We start from the raw sequence: 15667 nt of genomic DNA, 5'->3' as shown, positions 1-15667 counted from the left end.
AGAGCACTGGGTGTCCTTCCAGAGGTCTTGAGTTCAATTCCCAGCAACCACATGATGTCTCACAGCCATCTATAATGAGATCTGGTGCCCTCTTCTGGCATGCAGGCAGAATGCTGTATATGTAATAAATAAACAAATCTTTTAAAAAAAAAAGACTGTTATATTACTGGATACAGTATAGGGTTATTGAAAGGAAAGGAGGAAGGGAGAGAGACAATGGGAGAGAGATCATCCAGGTATGATGGCATACCCCTATAATCTTAGCACTTTCGGATGAAGCCAGGAAGATCAATGCCATCCTTGACTACATAGTAAGTTTGAAGCCAGCCTGGGCTATATGAGATCTTGAAAATGTGTGATATTAGCATTAGTGATACAGCTTGGTGACAAAGCACTCACCTAGCTTGAATAAGGCCCTGAGTCCTGACTCCAGCACTACAAGCAAAAGATGAAAAAAGATAAGACCTGTCACTGAGTTGGTCAGTACAGTGAAGATGAGATTAAATAAAATACATGTCAAACACCCAGCCTTATTGAGTATGAAGCTAGAGGAGTGCCATTTAAAAATAAGGCCCATAGTTACTATAACTGCTCCCTGGCCAGGTTACTTCCAAGTGAAAAAGAACGACTCCAGTGCTTAGCACAGCCAAGCCCTCTGTGTGTAACTGCTATCCCCATTCCTCTTCAGCAGCTCTGTAACTCCGCTCTCTGCCATAGGCAGCAAGTGCTTCCTGAGAACAGTGGTGGGGCTGGGTTGGACACCCAAGCCAATGAAGATCCCATGGTTCCTCTGCACCAAGGCAGTGTTGAAGAATTTAAAAGTGGTGACACATGTCTTTAATCCCAGCCCTCAGGAGGCAGAGGCCCCCTGATCTCTCTGAGTTCGAGGCCAGCCTGGTATAAGAATTACCTTCTTAGACAGTGTTTGGGTCTGTCCTCAGAAGACTCTGATCTGGGCCCTCTGCCTTCATGTAATTGTGTTTAATACAGACCATGGTAATTGTTTTAGTTACCCACTTCAAGGTGGCCCTTGTGCCTTTCACACTCATGTGGACTGTTGTATTCTATAGCTGTTCTTTGGGCATCTAAGTGGGAACCAAATGCCAGTCACTGACACAGATAAGCAAGCCTGCTTTTCCTTTCACAGCTGTGAGGGAAAAGCTACAGAGAAGGTTCTTGGACATGGTTCTGGGGCCCAGAAAAAGGGGGCTTGGGGGGGATGGAGGAAGGGCAGCTGAACTAGGCAGGGATAGTAGGAGAAACAGGGTTAGGTGAACCAAGACAGCAGAGTGGAAATGGAAGGAAGGGCTGTAAAGCTTAGCAAAGTCTTGCTTTGCAAGAGCATTGAGGCGGACAGCAGGTGAGAAAATAAGCAGGCCATCAAATGGGTGGAGTTGTAGAGAAAGGTGGGCAGCACACTAGAGATTTAGACTTAGGTAATTTCACTGGTGAGAGCAATGAGGCGTAGTAACCACCAGCCATGTGTCAGGTGAATTATTAGGGAAATGTCTCTGGAAGGGGAGACTTCCTCCAGAAGCAACTGTAAGCTAGTTATGATTGTGTGTGCCTCTATTCCCAGCCTAGGCATCATAGCAAGACATCCCCCTTACCCCACAAAAAAAGAAGAAGCAGAAGCAGAAGCAGGCCATCCGATGAGTGTAATGTAGAGAAAGCGGAGACAATCTCCCTTCTCCAGCTCCAAGTCAACAGCCAACAGCCAGTTCTGACTCCCAGAACTGCAGGTTAATGGGTGAGGTACACATCTCTACATGGACTCTCTACAGCTTCTAGGATCCCACAGAGCAGCCTGGATCATACCACCTCATTTGTAACTCACATTAGAACTGGAGGCAAATGGAACCCCCAGAGAGAAATACCCTAACATCATTCTTCTCTTAACTGGGTTAAGTTTTTAAGAGGTTAAGTGGCTTCCCAGAGGCCACACAGCTGTGAGTAGAATCACAGTGGAATAAACTTGAGTCCAGCTGAGGAATAAATTGGCTTAAACACTGGGTGATTTAACTAGGGGAGTTTCTGTTTCTTGAAGGTCATTAATATTACTCAGCATCTATTTGCTGAGCCTACACTTGGCACACAGCATGACGTGTGTGGTGACTACACTGTGACCTGTGAAGTCCCCTACCTAGGACCTAGCACCTGGGACCTGAGAGCACTCTGCCCTCTGAGTCTTTGTTCCACAGTGAACATCTGAACAACAGAATTTACTTCAGAGATGACTGAACATCTAAATGCCTGAGGCAGGACTTGACTGAGGACTAGGGTATAGTGGTGTCCAATTCTTCCTGGCCCATCCTCGTGTGCAGGAGATTGCACTGCAGACACTGGGGCAAGATTAGTTAAAAAAATAAATAAATAAAATAACAAGATGGCGGCACTCAGTCTTAGTCAGTCTCAGAACTGTACCTACTAAACCTATTTCAGTTGGGTTGGGCACAAAACCACTACTTCAACTTTCTGCCAACATAATCCCTCCCCACAGACCTGCTTCTTGAACACGACTTTCCAGCTGCTGGCCTAATGTGACTCTCTGTTTAATTGGCTGGTGATTTTAAGTTGAACACAGCACAAAGGGGTTTTCCACTTGTGTGTGTGTGTCAGGGGTTGGTGCTAATTTTAACTGCCATGTTGCCCTATCAGGTTTGATTTCTTTTTTTTATTGTAATCCCAATTTAAAACTAAACCCAAAGCAATCCTTGTTGCTTATATTCTCCAAAGGCAATGTGGTGATCTCAGAGGGCAGGAGGCTTGGAAACATGCCTTGCCTTTACCACCAACTGACTCCCTAACCTTATTTTCCCCTTGAGTAAAATGAGTTGGTTGGATGGGGATCACTGGCTGCAGACTGGCAGGACCAGTCAGACCCTGACCCTAGCTATGTTTTGTGTGACCTCATCTGTGTTTTATTTTCTAATTGAATCTAAAGGTTGTTAAACAAGGTAAAAACTTGGCAATCTTCATGGGCTCCCCTCTCACACCCACAGTTACACGGATGCCTTATCTGCCCAACGCCACTAGCCCTGCTCCATAGTCTCTAGATTGTTCCATCTCGAATAGAATATTTCGTTTTCTTTGCCTCTCCAGGGCTTTTGTGCCTCTGCCTGCCTTGCTTTGGGGGCATTGAAAGTTGTGATGTGGTGGGTTTTTTTTTTTTACCCCCCAACAGAGAAAAGTCACATACCTGGTGTTGGCAACAAGCCAACCTCGGTGCCAAGGCTGGTAGGCCACCTGGACTGGCAAATCCTTCAGCCCCCTGTGTTCTCTTGGTGTTCACATGCCAGTGGTGCAAAGTGAATATTAACCAGGGACTACGGTGCTGGTATTATGAAAGTCCACCTACACTGTAGGTCCTACAATGTACAGAGCCCTGCTTCTGGGGAGAGGGGAGATCCCTGGGAACTTACTAGAGATGTGGATTCCAGTTCTCTGCTCTAGACCTCCCAACTGTGTGTTTTGTCATCTCTAAAATGGGCTGGTAAAATGGCACCTAGTCCCCCTAGTTATGAGGAGGGTATATTTAAGAAGCTAGCTAAACAAGCCAGTAAGCAGTGTTTCTCCATTGTCTCTGCTATAGTTCTCTCCAGGTTCCTGCCTCAAGTTCCTGCCTTTGCTTTCCTGATAATGGACTGCATCCTGTAAGCTAAAAGAAATACTTTTTTCCCTAAGTTGCTTTACATTCAACCACAAGGTTGAGGCCAGCCTGGGCTATAAAGCAAATCCCTGGCTCCGAATTAACCATCAAGAAAACAGAGCCCAAATTGGAGAGATGGCTCAGCAGTTAAGAAAAGCACTAGCTGCTCTCATGGAGGACTTGGGCTCAGTTCCTAACATGATGGCTTACAATCATCTATAACTCTAGTTCCAAGGGACCTAGTACCCTCTTCTGGCTTCCTCAGGTACCAGGCACACAAACAGTGCACATGCCAGAAAAACACTCATGCACATAAAATAAAAATAAATAATAAAATATTTCTTCTTTTAAAAGAAGAAAACAAAGCAGAAATTTTAGCAAGTTCAGAAAAAGTCGCAGGTTTAAATAAACAAACAAACAAACAAACTAGAGAAGAAAAAACTGTGATGCATTTCCTACTCCTGGCACAGTCCTCCTGGGCTCTAAGGAACACCAGTGAGCAGTCAGGGGAGCTTTGCCTCCTTGGAACTTAGAGTCTGGCCTGTGTGTAGACAGCTCCTGCCTACAGCAAAAGTGTGGACAGCATGGGGACTCTTTACCTTGTTTCTTCATTGTGAGATTTAGAACAAGATTCTCAATCATTCCTCTATATAGGTGTTCCTCTATATAAAATGAGCATTAAAAGTTATATCTACATCATAGACCTGTGTGTACTAAATGAGTTTAATGTATTGAAAAGCTGCTTGCTCACATGCTCAGAGCACTGGTGACAGTGCTAGATACCAACAGTTAGTAATGCATTGTCTCTACAACTTGACATTTCACCGTCCACATCTGTATATCTGGCAGACAGTAGAATGTGATTTGTAGGAAATACTTTAAAAGTTCCCCTGGCTTGACTTTCTTTTCTCTGAAGGAAGGAAACCGTTCTTTTCCAATCCCTTTGGTCATACTGGTCAGTTGGCAGGTCTTAACAAAGAGGAAAGACAAAGTTTTCCTTTGGAAGGGCAGGCTTGGAGCTGTCATGATAATAGCAACTTGCTACCTTGGGATGCTATTTGGGTCTCTGTGCCTAGCAATTTCAAGCTCTCTTGCTATAATAAGGATCCCACAATCGCATGGCTGAAGTCCTGGTCTCCAAGATCTTGGAGCCTGTGTCCTTGCCTATGGCAATAATCATTAAATGCTGCCCTATACTTCCAGGCTCAACGTAGAGAGTCAGGCAGGAAGGAAACAGCATTGGGAGGAGAGTGGGACACAGTGGGGCCAGGCGCAGCAGCTGCAGTTTCCTGCCTTGCTGAAGAAAGGGAAGTGTAAACTGATGGAGCAGTCTTCTAGGATAGTTTTTCAACCTGTGGGTCACGACCCCCGTGGTGGTCACCTATCAGATATTCACATAACAGTAGCAAAACTATATTTATGAAGTAGCAATGAAATAATTTCTTGTGGTTGGGGTCACCACAACATGAAGAAATGTATTAAAGGGTCACAGCACAAGGAAGGTCGAGAACCACTGGTCTAGGAACATCTAGTGGCCACCAGATGGGCTCAGTAGCCCTAAGGCTGACCAGGATCTAGGATACAGGAGGTGGTGCCTGAGAACACAGGGTCTTCCCATTTTTCTTCCCCTGGCTGACATGGGCTGCTGATCTATCTGAGGTCAGAGGAGTATGAGGGAGTCCATTCATAAGGACAGTGGGTTTTGAAAAGCCCTAACCTGTGTTGTTAGAGCTGAAGTATGCAACTTAACCTCTGAACCAAGTGATCTTGGGCCTGGCAGGGTTGTGGGCTGTGTGGGCTGCAAATGCTGCCTTTCTTATAAAGGTCTTTGGGTGTAGAACAATCCATAAAGTTCTCCTGTTTCCTTGTTCCGCTCACCACGAACAGTGAGTGTGTCTCTCTCCTGGGAGCCTTGCCGCACCTCCATTCAGAACCACGCCTGCTCTTCCTGGATTCCTGTGTGTGAAGGAGCAGTGGAAGAAAGGCTATGTCTGAGTGAGGGCTGTGTGTCCAAGGTGACATAGCCCAGAAAGGGACCTGTGTGACAGGAAGGAGGGGTAGCTCATGAGCCTCACCTCAACCACACCTTCACAACCCTGAGACAAAGACTGACCCACAAGACTGGCTTCCCGGTAGCCTTTTCAGCTTTGCCTGACACTATCTGTATGCTTCCTGGCTGTTAGGAGGTGAGCTTTCTGTTCCATTCCACCCTTCATGCCATGATGGAATGAAACTGTGAGCCCAAACAACCCCCCCTCCTTTAGGTTGTTCAATTGAGGCATGCATTGCAACAACAAAAAGTCCGGCTGACAGATCTTCCACAGATCCGACTATTCTATGTGTGGTGCAGCTACCATATGTGGTGTGATTATCGTTTCCAGTTGACTCAAAGAAGCAGAAGTCCAAAGGTGCTGAGCAACTTTCCTAGCATGGAAGAGGCAGAGAAAGGGTTGAAAGCCCCGACCACCCACTCCTGTTGCCCCCTGTCCCAAGGACACAGATTCTGAGAAATAGTAGTTCTCTGGTTTAAACAGTGTCAGCCAGTTAATATATTTCTTTGTTGCTAGCCAAGCCTTATCCAGAAGACTCTTGTGATCTCACAAGTCCAGAACACTTTATCCCAAGAGAATGTACATTTATCCCTACCTTCTGTCAGCACACACTACATTTTTAAAAACAAAGTCTAGGCTGGGGTGTGTGGCTCAGCTCAGCAGAAGTGTACTTGCCCACCATGTGCCACCTGAGAACTGGCTTCCACACCTAGCACCTCCAAAAATAAGTGTTTAGTGAATAATAAAAGCTGTGTGCTACTCATAAGCACATTGTAGGTGGGGCTTGCTTTTCTCCGATCAGTGTCAAATGTTACGGGTTGTCTTATTTTGGCTTGCTTGTTTTTCAGTTAAATGCTTAGGATTGCTGACTCCAGGGGAAAGTGAAATGAGTATGTCCATTTGTGGGACTTCAGAGGATGTGGGAGGAGAATGTTAAACCTTTGCAAATCATATCCCTGACAAGGTTCGGAAGCCAGGTGTGTGTTTTGTCAGCCCACACTGGCAGGAGCTCTGGGTTTCCACTGAGGCTCCCCAAGATACCATAGTGTTAATGGTTTAACACAGAAAGGTTCTAGGCCAGTGACTCAGAGGTTATCAGGGGACTGTGCGCATGACAGTGGTTCCAGCTGTCACTGAGAGCACTGCCCTTTGCTGGAGAGGTGTCTTACATAAAACATGGGGTATATTTTTTAACTACAAACTGCACTCAGCTGCAGAGTGCTTGTTTGCCATGTATATGGCCCTGGTTCCATTCCCAGCATTGGAAAAAAAGAAGGGTACATTATCTAAGCAATGAATGTTTAAAACCACAATTTGGCAATAAAATTAGCAAAGCACTTGGCCTTAACAACTCATCAGGACAAATGTTAAGTGGACAAGAGTGAGTAAAAGAGAGACACACCCTGAGAGTCAATGCTTAGTTCATGGATAGGCCAGAGGCATCTCCTGTAAGAACTTTTGCTAGTCCTGGTAACTAATGTTGGTTTATCTTTACCCCCTTAAAATGGCTTTCACTGAGTTAGCCAGCAGATCTTATTACTAGCCCACAGCATGTAGAAGCCATGTAGTTGCCTGGTCATGGTGGGCCAGATCCTACTGCTGTTGTTCTCAGTGCCATCCTCCAAGCCACTGTGTAGTCAGCATGGTTGGTTCCTGCTAGCTCTGCTTTGACACCATCACTTTAAGGGACAGGGTTTGGAACATGGTCCACCTGTATGTACAGCTTTGCCACAGCACTGTGCAAGATGCAGGGATTCCCAAGTGGGTGGGGCCTCAGGAACTGTTGGTTCTCTTTTCAGGATGGCTGTCAAATTCTTAGTGTGGAGGAGGCACATAGGACATAGCCGCTTCCTCTCTCCTCAGCCTTCTCATTCCCAAAATGAGCTTGGAAAGCTTCTGAGGCAGGCTTCCTGGAGGCTCTGTGTGCAACACCCCCCCCCCCCGCAGCTTCAGAGCCATCTCAGAACAACCAGTCTTTGGTGCCCCAACCCTCCTGCCTCCTCATCGTCCCCAGAAATGACTAGTCTGGCAACACAACTACTTTTCTTCTAAGAAATTTGTGCCAGTTCATGTTTTCTTGAGTTGCAGCCTTTGAACAGGCCATAATTTCTACAGAGCCTCGGGCTGTCCCCATAGCCTAGACTCAAACTGTCCTGGCCACCGCCCCCATTATTATTTATTAACCAAATGCCTCCTCCCTGTCTTACTTACCTGCCATTTCATTCTCAAAACTTTCAGCAATTTCTCTGCTTATCAATAAAGCACAGCTAATGTATTCATTACTTTTCTCAATATTAAGACAAAATACTTGACAAAAGCAACTTTAAGAAGGGTTCCTTTGGGCTCCCAGTCAGGAGGTTCTGGCCGAGGGGCCCAGTGTGAAGTGATTGGTCATATGACTGTTGTTGCTCAACTGGCTTTCTCCTTTTTTCTGTTTCCTCTTGGACCCCAGCTCATGAAATGAATGGTGTCACCTGTATTTGGGGTGTGTTTTCTCTCCCCAGTTAAAATTCTCTGGAAATGCCCTTACAAACATGTCCAGTGATGTGTCTTCTTGTTCAAACTCAGTCAGGTTGACAATGAGGATTAACCATAATTTCCGGTTTCTAGGGGTTGCCTGTAACCCTTCTCCCTTACAGTCAGAGAGGAAAAGTCATTTTAATAATGGGGTTTTTGATGTGGTCTTCTTGAAGTAACCACCAGCATGGTTGGTGCTTACAAGTGATGATAGATGCTTTTTGTGCCCTTTCAAAAAGCCTGACTTCTCACCTTCCAAAAGGAATGTGCAATCAATGGCAAGCCTAAAATGCATGTGAGTCCTTGATAATTACTTTTGTTTTCTTCACCTTTTTATAGCTACCATTATAACATAGTTAAGTTCAGGCAATTTGGAAAGAATTTCTGGTGAGTTAAGGCACAAAAAGGTAGTTATCAGCAAATTATCACACCTGTGCCTTACTGAAGACATTGCAACTCCCCAGCAGAGAAGCAAGACTAGCAGATACTTGCTGGCCCACTGAGCATCTGCCTGATGAAGTCAGATCAGGTCTGTGCTAGGATTCCAACCACAAGCAGAGTGGAGAGGTCAGACGACAGCAGCTGCTTCATCCTCCACTTTCTGTGAGAGTCAATTAGAGAGGTAGGCCTGAGGAACTTGTTCAGATGTAGGCACCAAGGCCTGGTCCAGTCACATATGATCCAAAAACACCATAGGTCTGTGGATCCCACTTGGGGCACAGGCACAGAAGTGGGACACTCAGCCAATTACAGAAGAGGACCTCCATAAGAAATGTTATGAGTGCTTAACAGTTGTCATACTGATAGTCACACTAATAAATACCGTAGCCATCAGAAGCCATTTGCAGCCAGGGGAGATTATAGAGTCGCCTGCCCATCAAGGGGCCTTTTTCCTCAGCCATCTTCAAATGTTGATGCTGATCTTGGATGTTTCCTCATTGTTCTCTCATGACTACATACAACTATAGATTGGTATGGGGACTAGGCATCACCAAGAGAGCTGTGCCAAAAGAACTGAACGTTGGCTCCAACCCTTCCTTAGGTGTGGCAGAGTATCCCAAGACCACAGTGGAAGCCTGAAAGTTGGGCAAGAACCAAACCCTGTGAACACTATGCTGCTGTCAGTCTCAGCAACCTCCAAATGCCCTTCTCTTTTCTGTGGTTCTTATCCGTCCTCTTAAAAGAACAGTGATGCTGAGTTTCCAGCATCACTATTCTTTAGGCTCATGGCCATTATGATGTTTAAAGCAAGGGTGACCAGAGCACAAGCTCTGTGGCACCACAGGTTCCTTCGGTCAAGTGAAATGTCACTGAATGGCCAGTGATTCACTCTCCTGGAGTGGGATGGCATGTCACTTACTCTGAAAACTGAGACACTGCTTACCATTAAGCAGTCAGGATACAGTTTTGGTATGTCAGACAGAGGTGATTCACACCCATGGTGTGTGATGACATTTCGGTCAGTCTGAAAACTGAGACATCACTTAATGACTAGCAAGCAGGTAACTTACATACCATGGATATGTCACTCAGAGAAATGATACACACACACACACACACACACACACACACACACACACACACACACACACACACACACACTGTGAAATGTACTCATTTGAGCCCCATTAGGCAGAGAGCTGATTCACCCCAGTGATTCCACCCTGCTTCTCAGAATTATGTACGATTTAAAATGAACTGGCTGTAGAGCAGTGAAATAGCTCAGTAAGTAAGACTATTTGCTATGCAAGCTTGGCAACCTAAGTTTGATCCCTGAAACCCATGTAAAGGTGGAAGGAGAGGACTCTCTCCACAAAGTTGTCCTCTGACATCTACATGTACAGTGTGGAATGGGCATGCACAATAATTATAAATACATAATTTTTAATTTATGGGTTGTTTATTTATGGAATTTCCATTTAATACTTTCAGATTGTGGCTGACTATAGGAACCTGCAGTATGGGAAACAAAATCACAGACTATGGAGCACTACTGCAGTTGTAGGTATTTTCACATAATTGTGTCACTAGATGAAAGGAAGCAACAAGCAATACACAGTTTGTTGTACCAGCAAACTGATTAGCATGTATCCATCAGGCTCCTCCAGCATCATCCCTCTGCCTTTTTAAAAAGGGCATAGGTGTGCTATTTTTTTTTTCTGGTGTCTGTCAGGCCTCCAATACCGAGCCTGCTTTGGCTGATAGAGATTCCTGGTTTCCATAACAAGTCTACTTATGCTTAATGAGTGAAACCATTGCTGTTAACCACAACTGTTAGCCCATTCAGAAAAAGATATTTCTTTTTATTTTGGAGAGCAGAAATGTCACGCCCAGCCATGTTAAGAGGCATCACTTAAGTGAGCTTGGGCTATGACATAGACAGGGACAGCATCACAGCCAATGGCCCAGGAGGGCACTGCCATCCTCTTTTCCTAATTAAATGATGAAAACATTCCCTATAAGCTCTATCCAGTAAGAGCAGGTTTCTCCTGTTCACCAGCAGCTATGATAATGACTATTTGTGGCCAGGAAGGAGCAGAAATTGCTGACAGGATTATATTTCTTCTTCAGTGAGCTGGTGTAGATGCTGGCTGGCACAGTGCCTGTGCTCCTTAGAACTGATGATATCCTTGTAGCCGAGTGTGATTTATCCACTTGCCTTTCCATCTCTCCCCTGCATACTGCTTTTGACCTCCTGCCCTACTGTGGTCTCCGGACAGCCAGCAGATAAGCTACTGTAACCAAGCCACAAGGCCAAGCTGTTGAACAGACTCTGGACATGACAGGAAGAGTATTTTCTACCAAGGGGCCTTTCTTCTTTGTTTTTTCTTTTAATCATTTTAACTGCTGCCACCCCCCCCAAAAAAAAAACAAGAAAGAAAAATTTAGTGACTATCACAGAAAAACAACAGCAAATAAATCTGCATGGTCTATAGGTGTGTGTGTGTGTGTGTGTGTGGTGTGTGTGTGTGTGTGTGTGTGTGTGTGTGTGTGTGTGTGTGTGTGTGTGTGGCGCGTATGTGTGTGTAGAATCCAGAATCCAGCTATCCCATTATTATAGGGATTCAGATATTAGGTCCATATTGATTGTCCCATGAGTGCTACAGACAGTCTGAAGTTTTGAGACTTTTTTTTTACACAAATGGTCAAATTCAGAGAATGGGTTCTTGTGGACAAGAGGGATCATGGTCTATTCCATTTAGTGGGTCTTGGTTGAAAACAGATACTGTTTTCCATTCCGAGGCTCTGCTGATGAATTAGACAAGGCTCCTATTAGGGAAGAACATGCCACATGCCCACACCAATGGACAGCAGGATTCAGCATGGTGCAGGGGCATTCCTGCTTGGAGATACTGTGCCCCAAATGGCTTTGCTTCTGTTTATGCAGTGCGGTCAGTCTGTCCTGGTTTCACAGTGAAGATGAACTTAAGTCTTCACTCTGAGTGCTGCTGTAAGACAGCAGCAAGGACAGCCATGCAGGCAGGAGGTTGAGTAGAGAGACCCTGCTGGTGATCCGTGCAGAGGCTGAGAGTCCCCAGTGCATATCCTAGGTTGGAAGGAAAGGTGATGTCATGGGCATCAAGGGCACCTGCTGCACAGAAGCTTTGCAATGCCAAAGAGCAAAGGAAAGGGAATGGTGACAGATGTAAACTCTGTCTCCACAAGCAGCATCTCTTTGTTCCTGTGCTGAGTACTTATAAATGCAATGTCCTTCCCACCAGTTTATTTTGTGACCTTGAGCAATGATCTCACTCTCTTACCCATCAGGCCTCAGTTCTCCCATGTATCCAATGACATCCTAACACAGGGTTCCCCGGTCATCAGGCAAGCAAGTGGCACTCACGTCTCCTATATTATTTGTTTTCTAGGAATAGAGCTGTGCCCTCCAGGAAAACGGTTCATGATTACCATGGTGGCAAGCTTCGTGGCTATGGCAGGCCAGTTCCTCATGCCGGGGCTGGCTGCGCTATGCCGGGACTGGCAGGTGCTTCAGGCCCTCATCATCTGTCCCTTCCTGCTCATGCTGCTCTACTGGTCGTGAGTATCCTTCATAATGTACTACCTCATCCATGCTTGACTACAGGCACTGACCTCCACAGTGCTAACATGTTTTTCCTGACAGGATCTCACCTCAAATCAGTCTTTCTCAACACACACACACACACACACACACACACACACACACACACACACACACACACACACTTATTAACTGTTTACATTGTTCATACTGTGGAATGAGCCCCTTTGTGCCATTCCCAACCCCAGTAGCTACCCATGACATCACACTGACCTGCTTCTCTCTGTCAACATAGTACCTTGACATTAATATCTAGATTAATATCTATAAATGGACTTATGAATAAATGGTGGGTAGGACTTGTGTTAGAAGGAGACATGTCAAGGGAGGTGCAGAAGGAGCTATTTAGAAAAGCTCCCTATCTCCTCTAGGTGAGGGGTGAACAAATTTCAGCCCATTGCACAAATCTGGCTCATCATCTGTTTTTGCAAATAAAGATTTATTGGAAGACAGCCATTCTCATGTGTTCACAAATGCATTGCCTATAGTTACTGTGTCAGCAATGGCATGTCCCACACAGCTGAAAATACTTATTATCTGATTCTTTACAAAAGTTTGTCCGTCATGCTTAAGATTAGTTAATATGACTTTTAAAGTCATAAGTAAGAAGTTTTTGAGTTGCCAACTTTGGGGAGGTATTGAGCACACTGTCTTGGCTATGACCTAACTGTCTAAGGAATATGAACATTCTGTAAAAAGAAAAACCTTAAAAGATTTAAAAACCAAATTGTTTTTATTTTTGAGAGACAGCCTGGGGCTTTAACATGTGCAGCATGCCTGTGTATAATGGAAGATACCATGCCCCATGCTTAATTCTGGCTAGGTCAGCCTTAGCAACTTGTCCCATGCCTCTCAAATTCCTGCTTTCTCAGAGCTATAAAAAGTGGGTCATAAGCATTCTATCTGTTTTGAAGAGTAAAACGATGCATGCAAAAGGATGTGTGAGGGGGCAATCAAAGGGAGATTTGGAGATAGAGCAAAGGGTCCTACCACTGAATCAACATTGTAACCTTTGGCAAGTTGTTTAACCTCTGCCCCTCAAGTAAGTCATAGTAATAAATAACTGGGTTGGGAGAATTAGTAGAGACACCTTGATTGATGCCTGTCACCTAGTATCAATATGTTCATGGTTATGATCAACATAATTACTATATTTTTATTTATATTGATAGTATTTAAGATACTTCGCATGTGTCAGGTCTTAAGTTCCCATAAGTATTGACTACTGCTACTATACTGTTGTATCACCTGTGTGGAGGAGCCACACCAATTGTTGGGAGAAATGTATTCTGTCTTCTCCTACTAGGCCTGAAAGGCTCCTCGAGATTCAGTGGCTTTGAAAACTGTGTGGATGCCTGTCCTCTTTCATTACCACTGTCCCGCCATCTCCTCCTGTTGGCTCAGTTCTTTGACAGGCTTCAGTGGTAGCTGGAGGGAGAGGTGACTAGTAGCATCCGCCAACACAACCAGCTGTTGGTGGCAAAGTACAGAAAGTGACACACTTTCCTTTAACAAGAAGGTATTTACTGCCTGCACTCAGTGCCCAGAAGCGTGTGTGGTGACTGCTCACCTGAGAAGCCCAGGAGCTATGAGAGAGAGTGACCAGTTGCCCAAGGCAGAATCCTCTCTTGGCTGTATTTGTTGCTCCTGAGTCACTGACCCGGTACCTGACAGAAATAGCTTGAGGGAAGAAGGCTTTACTCTGGTCCATTGGTTCAGAGAGTGTCAGTCCACCACACGAAGGTATGTCCAAGCAGCTCAATTTATGGGTACCTGGCAGACATTGTCCACATCAAAGTAAAATAGACCAGGAAGCAAAAACAGGAAGTGAGCATGGATAAACCACAAGGACTCACCCTGAATAACCTACCTCCTCCCAAATTTCCAGAACCTCCCAAAATAGTGCCACCAATTGGGGATCAAGTGTTTAAAGCATGAGCCTTTGGGGACGCTACAGATTCAGAATACAGCACTGTGGTTTGGTTGTGGGTTGTTCCACACCTATCCTTAAGCCAAAGGCTTAGTTTTCAGTGTAAGTGGTCTTGAAGGGTAGTAGGGTCTCATGGTTTGGTCATTATGGGTATGTCCATTGAAGGGATTGACACTGGTCTCATAGAGTGACCCAACCCCTAAATCTCTCTGATGTCCCTCTTGCCATGTGATCTCTGTCACACACATTTTATCATTGTGATTCTACCCACCTTAGATCCTCACCAGAGGTCTAACTGCCCAGTCTTGGACTTTTAGCCTTTGAAACTGTGGGCTTTTATGTTGCCCCGGCACAGACATTTTGTTTTAGCAACAGAGAAAGGACTAAATACAGGCTTGGTATACAGTTAGAGCTGAGCTCCATGAATAAAGCCAAGAATCAAAGACTAGAAAGGCTTTCCTCACCGCAGGGTCTCCACCCACAGCTGGCTGACTCCCTGAACTGTGGACTGAAAAACATTCTCCCTGAAACAAAAGCAAAGCTTTGAAGTCTGTACCATGCATGTGTGTGTGCATGCATGCACAGATTTTAAACACTTGCCAAGGCTGAGATCCTGACCTTCCAGAGTCAACAAAACCTCCTAAGGAGACACACAAGGCTCGCATGGAAGAAAATTCTTGACAGGATGAGCTCACAGACAAATTCACACATTCCTGGGGGAAGGTATTATGAGGGCCAAAACCTGTAGACTTGGAAGTTCGCATCTCAGAAACCACAGAACACAAAACAATCTGAAAGGAAAAGTGGCTATTATTTAAGTGCCTACCCCATCTTGCTATCCTAGATATGGCACCTGCACATAAGCAAGTCATTATTCTTTGGAAATACAAAAGGCAAATACACGTGAAAGGCAACCCCCAGACTATGGCCCCATAAAAAAGCCAGGAAGAGGTTTGTCTTAAGATTTCTATTGCTGTGATGAAAAACCATGACCAAAGTAACTTGGGGAGGAAAGGGTTTATTTGGCTTACACTTCCACAGCACTGTTTATCACTAAAGGAAGTCAGGACAGGAACTCAAACAGGACAAAAGCATAGCGGCAGGAATACTACTTATTGGCAGGCCTACCTTACAGCCTGGTCTTATGGAGACATTTTCTTCTCAGAAGACTTTAGCTTGTGTCTAGTTGACATAAAACTACCCAGCACACATAGGCTCTAAGACCTGTCCTCTTACCCTGTTGGGCAGAGGCAGCCACTATGTTTTGGGTTGTGTGAAGTGATGCGATGCCTACACAAGGGCACAGTAGACTCACCTGAAGATTTGATTGGAGAAGTGTTTTGGATGGGACCTTAGTGAGATTTGTCAATGGATCCAATGTGCCTCATGAGGGTAAGGAAAGACACTGGGACTGGGACTGGGGCTGAGCGAGGGGCTCA

At 45.1% G+C, this 15667-nt stretch overlaps 1 protein-coding gene across 2 annotated transcripts in view; it reads left to right on the top strand.

Annotated features, from left to right (window-relative positions):
* Positions 1–15667, top strand: part of Slc22a23 (solute carrier family 22 member 23) — a 188265-nt gene that overhangs the window by 136553 nt on the left and 36045 nt on the right. For both annotated transcript variants that reach the window (XM_027409267.2, XM_035442910.1), the window contains exon 4: positions 12087–12255. In XM_027409267.2, the coding sequence (XP_027265068.1) occupies positions 12087–12255 (169 nt within the window). The remainder of the gene's footprint in view (positions 1–12086; positions 12256–15667) is intronic.

The sequence above is a fragment of the Cricetulus griseus genome, chromosome 3 (assembly GCF_003668045.3).
Source record: "Cricetulus griseus strain 17A/GY chromosome 3, alternate assembly CriGri-PICRH-1.0, whole genome shotgun sequence".
NCBI lineage: Eukaryota > Metazoa > Chordata > Mammalia > Rodentia > Cricetidae > Cricetulus > Cricetulus griseus.
The sequence above is the reverse complement of the archived record's forward strand: the minus strand, read 5'-3'. Positions and strand labels throughout refer to the sequence as shown.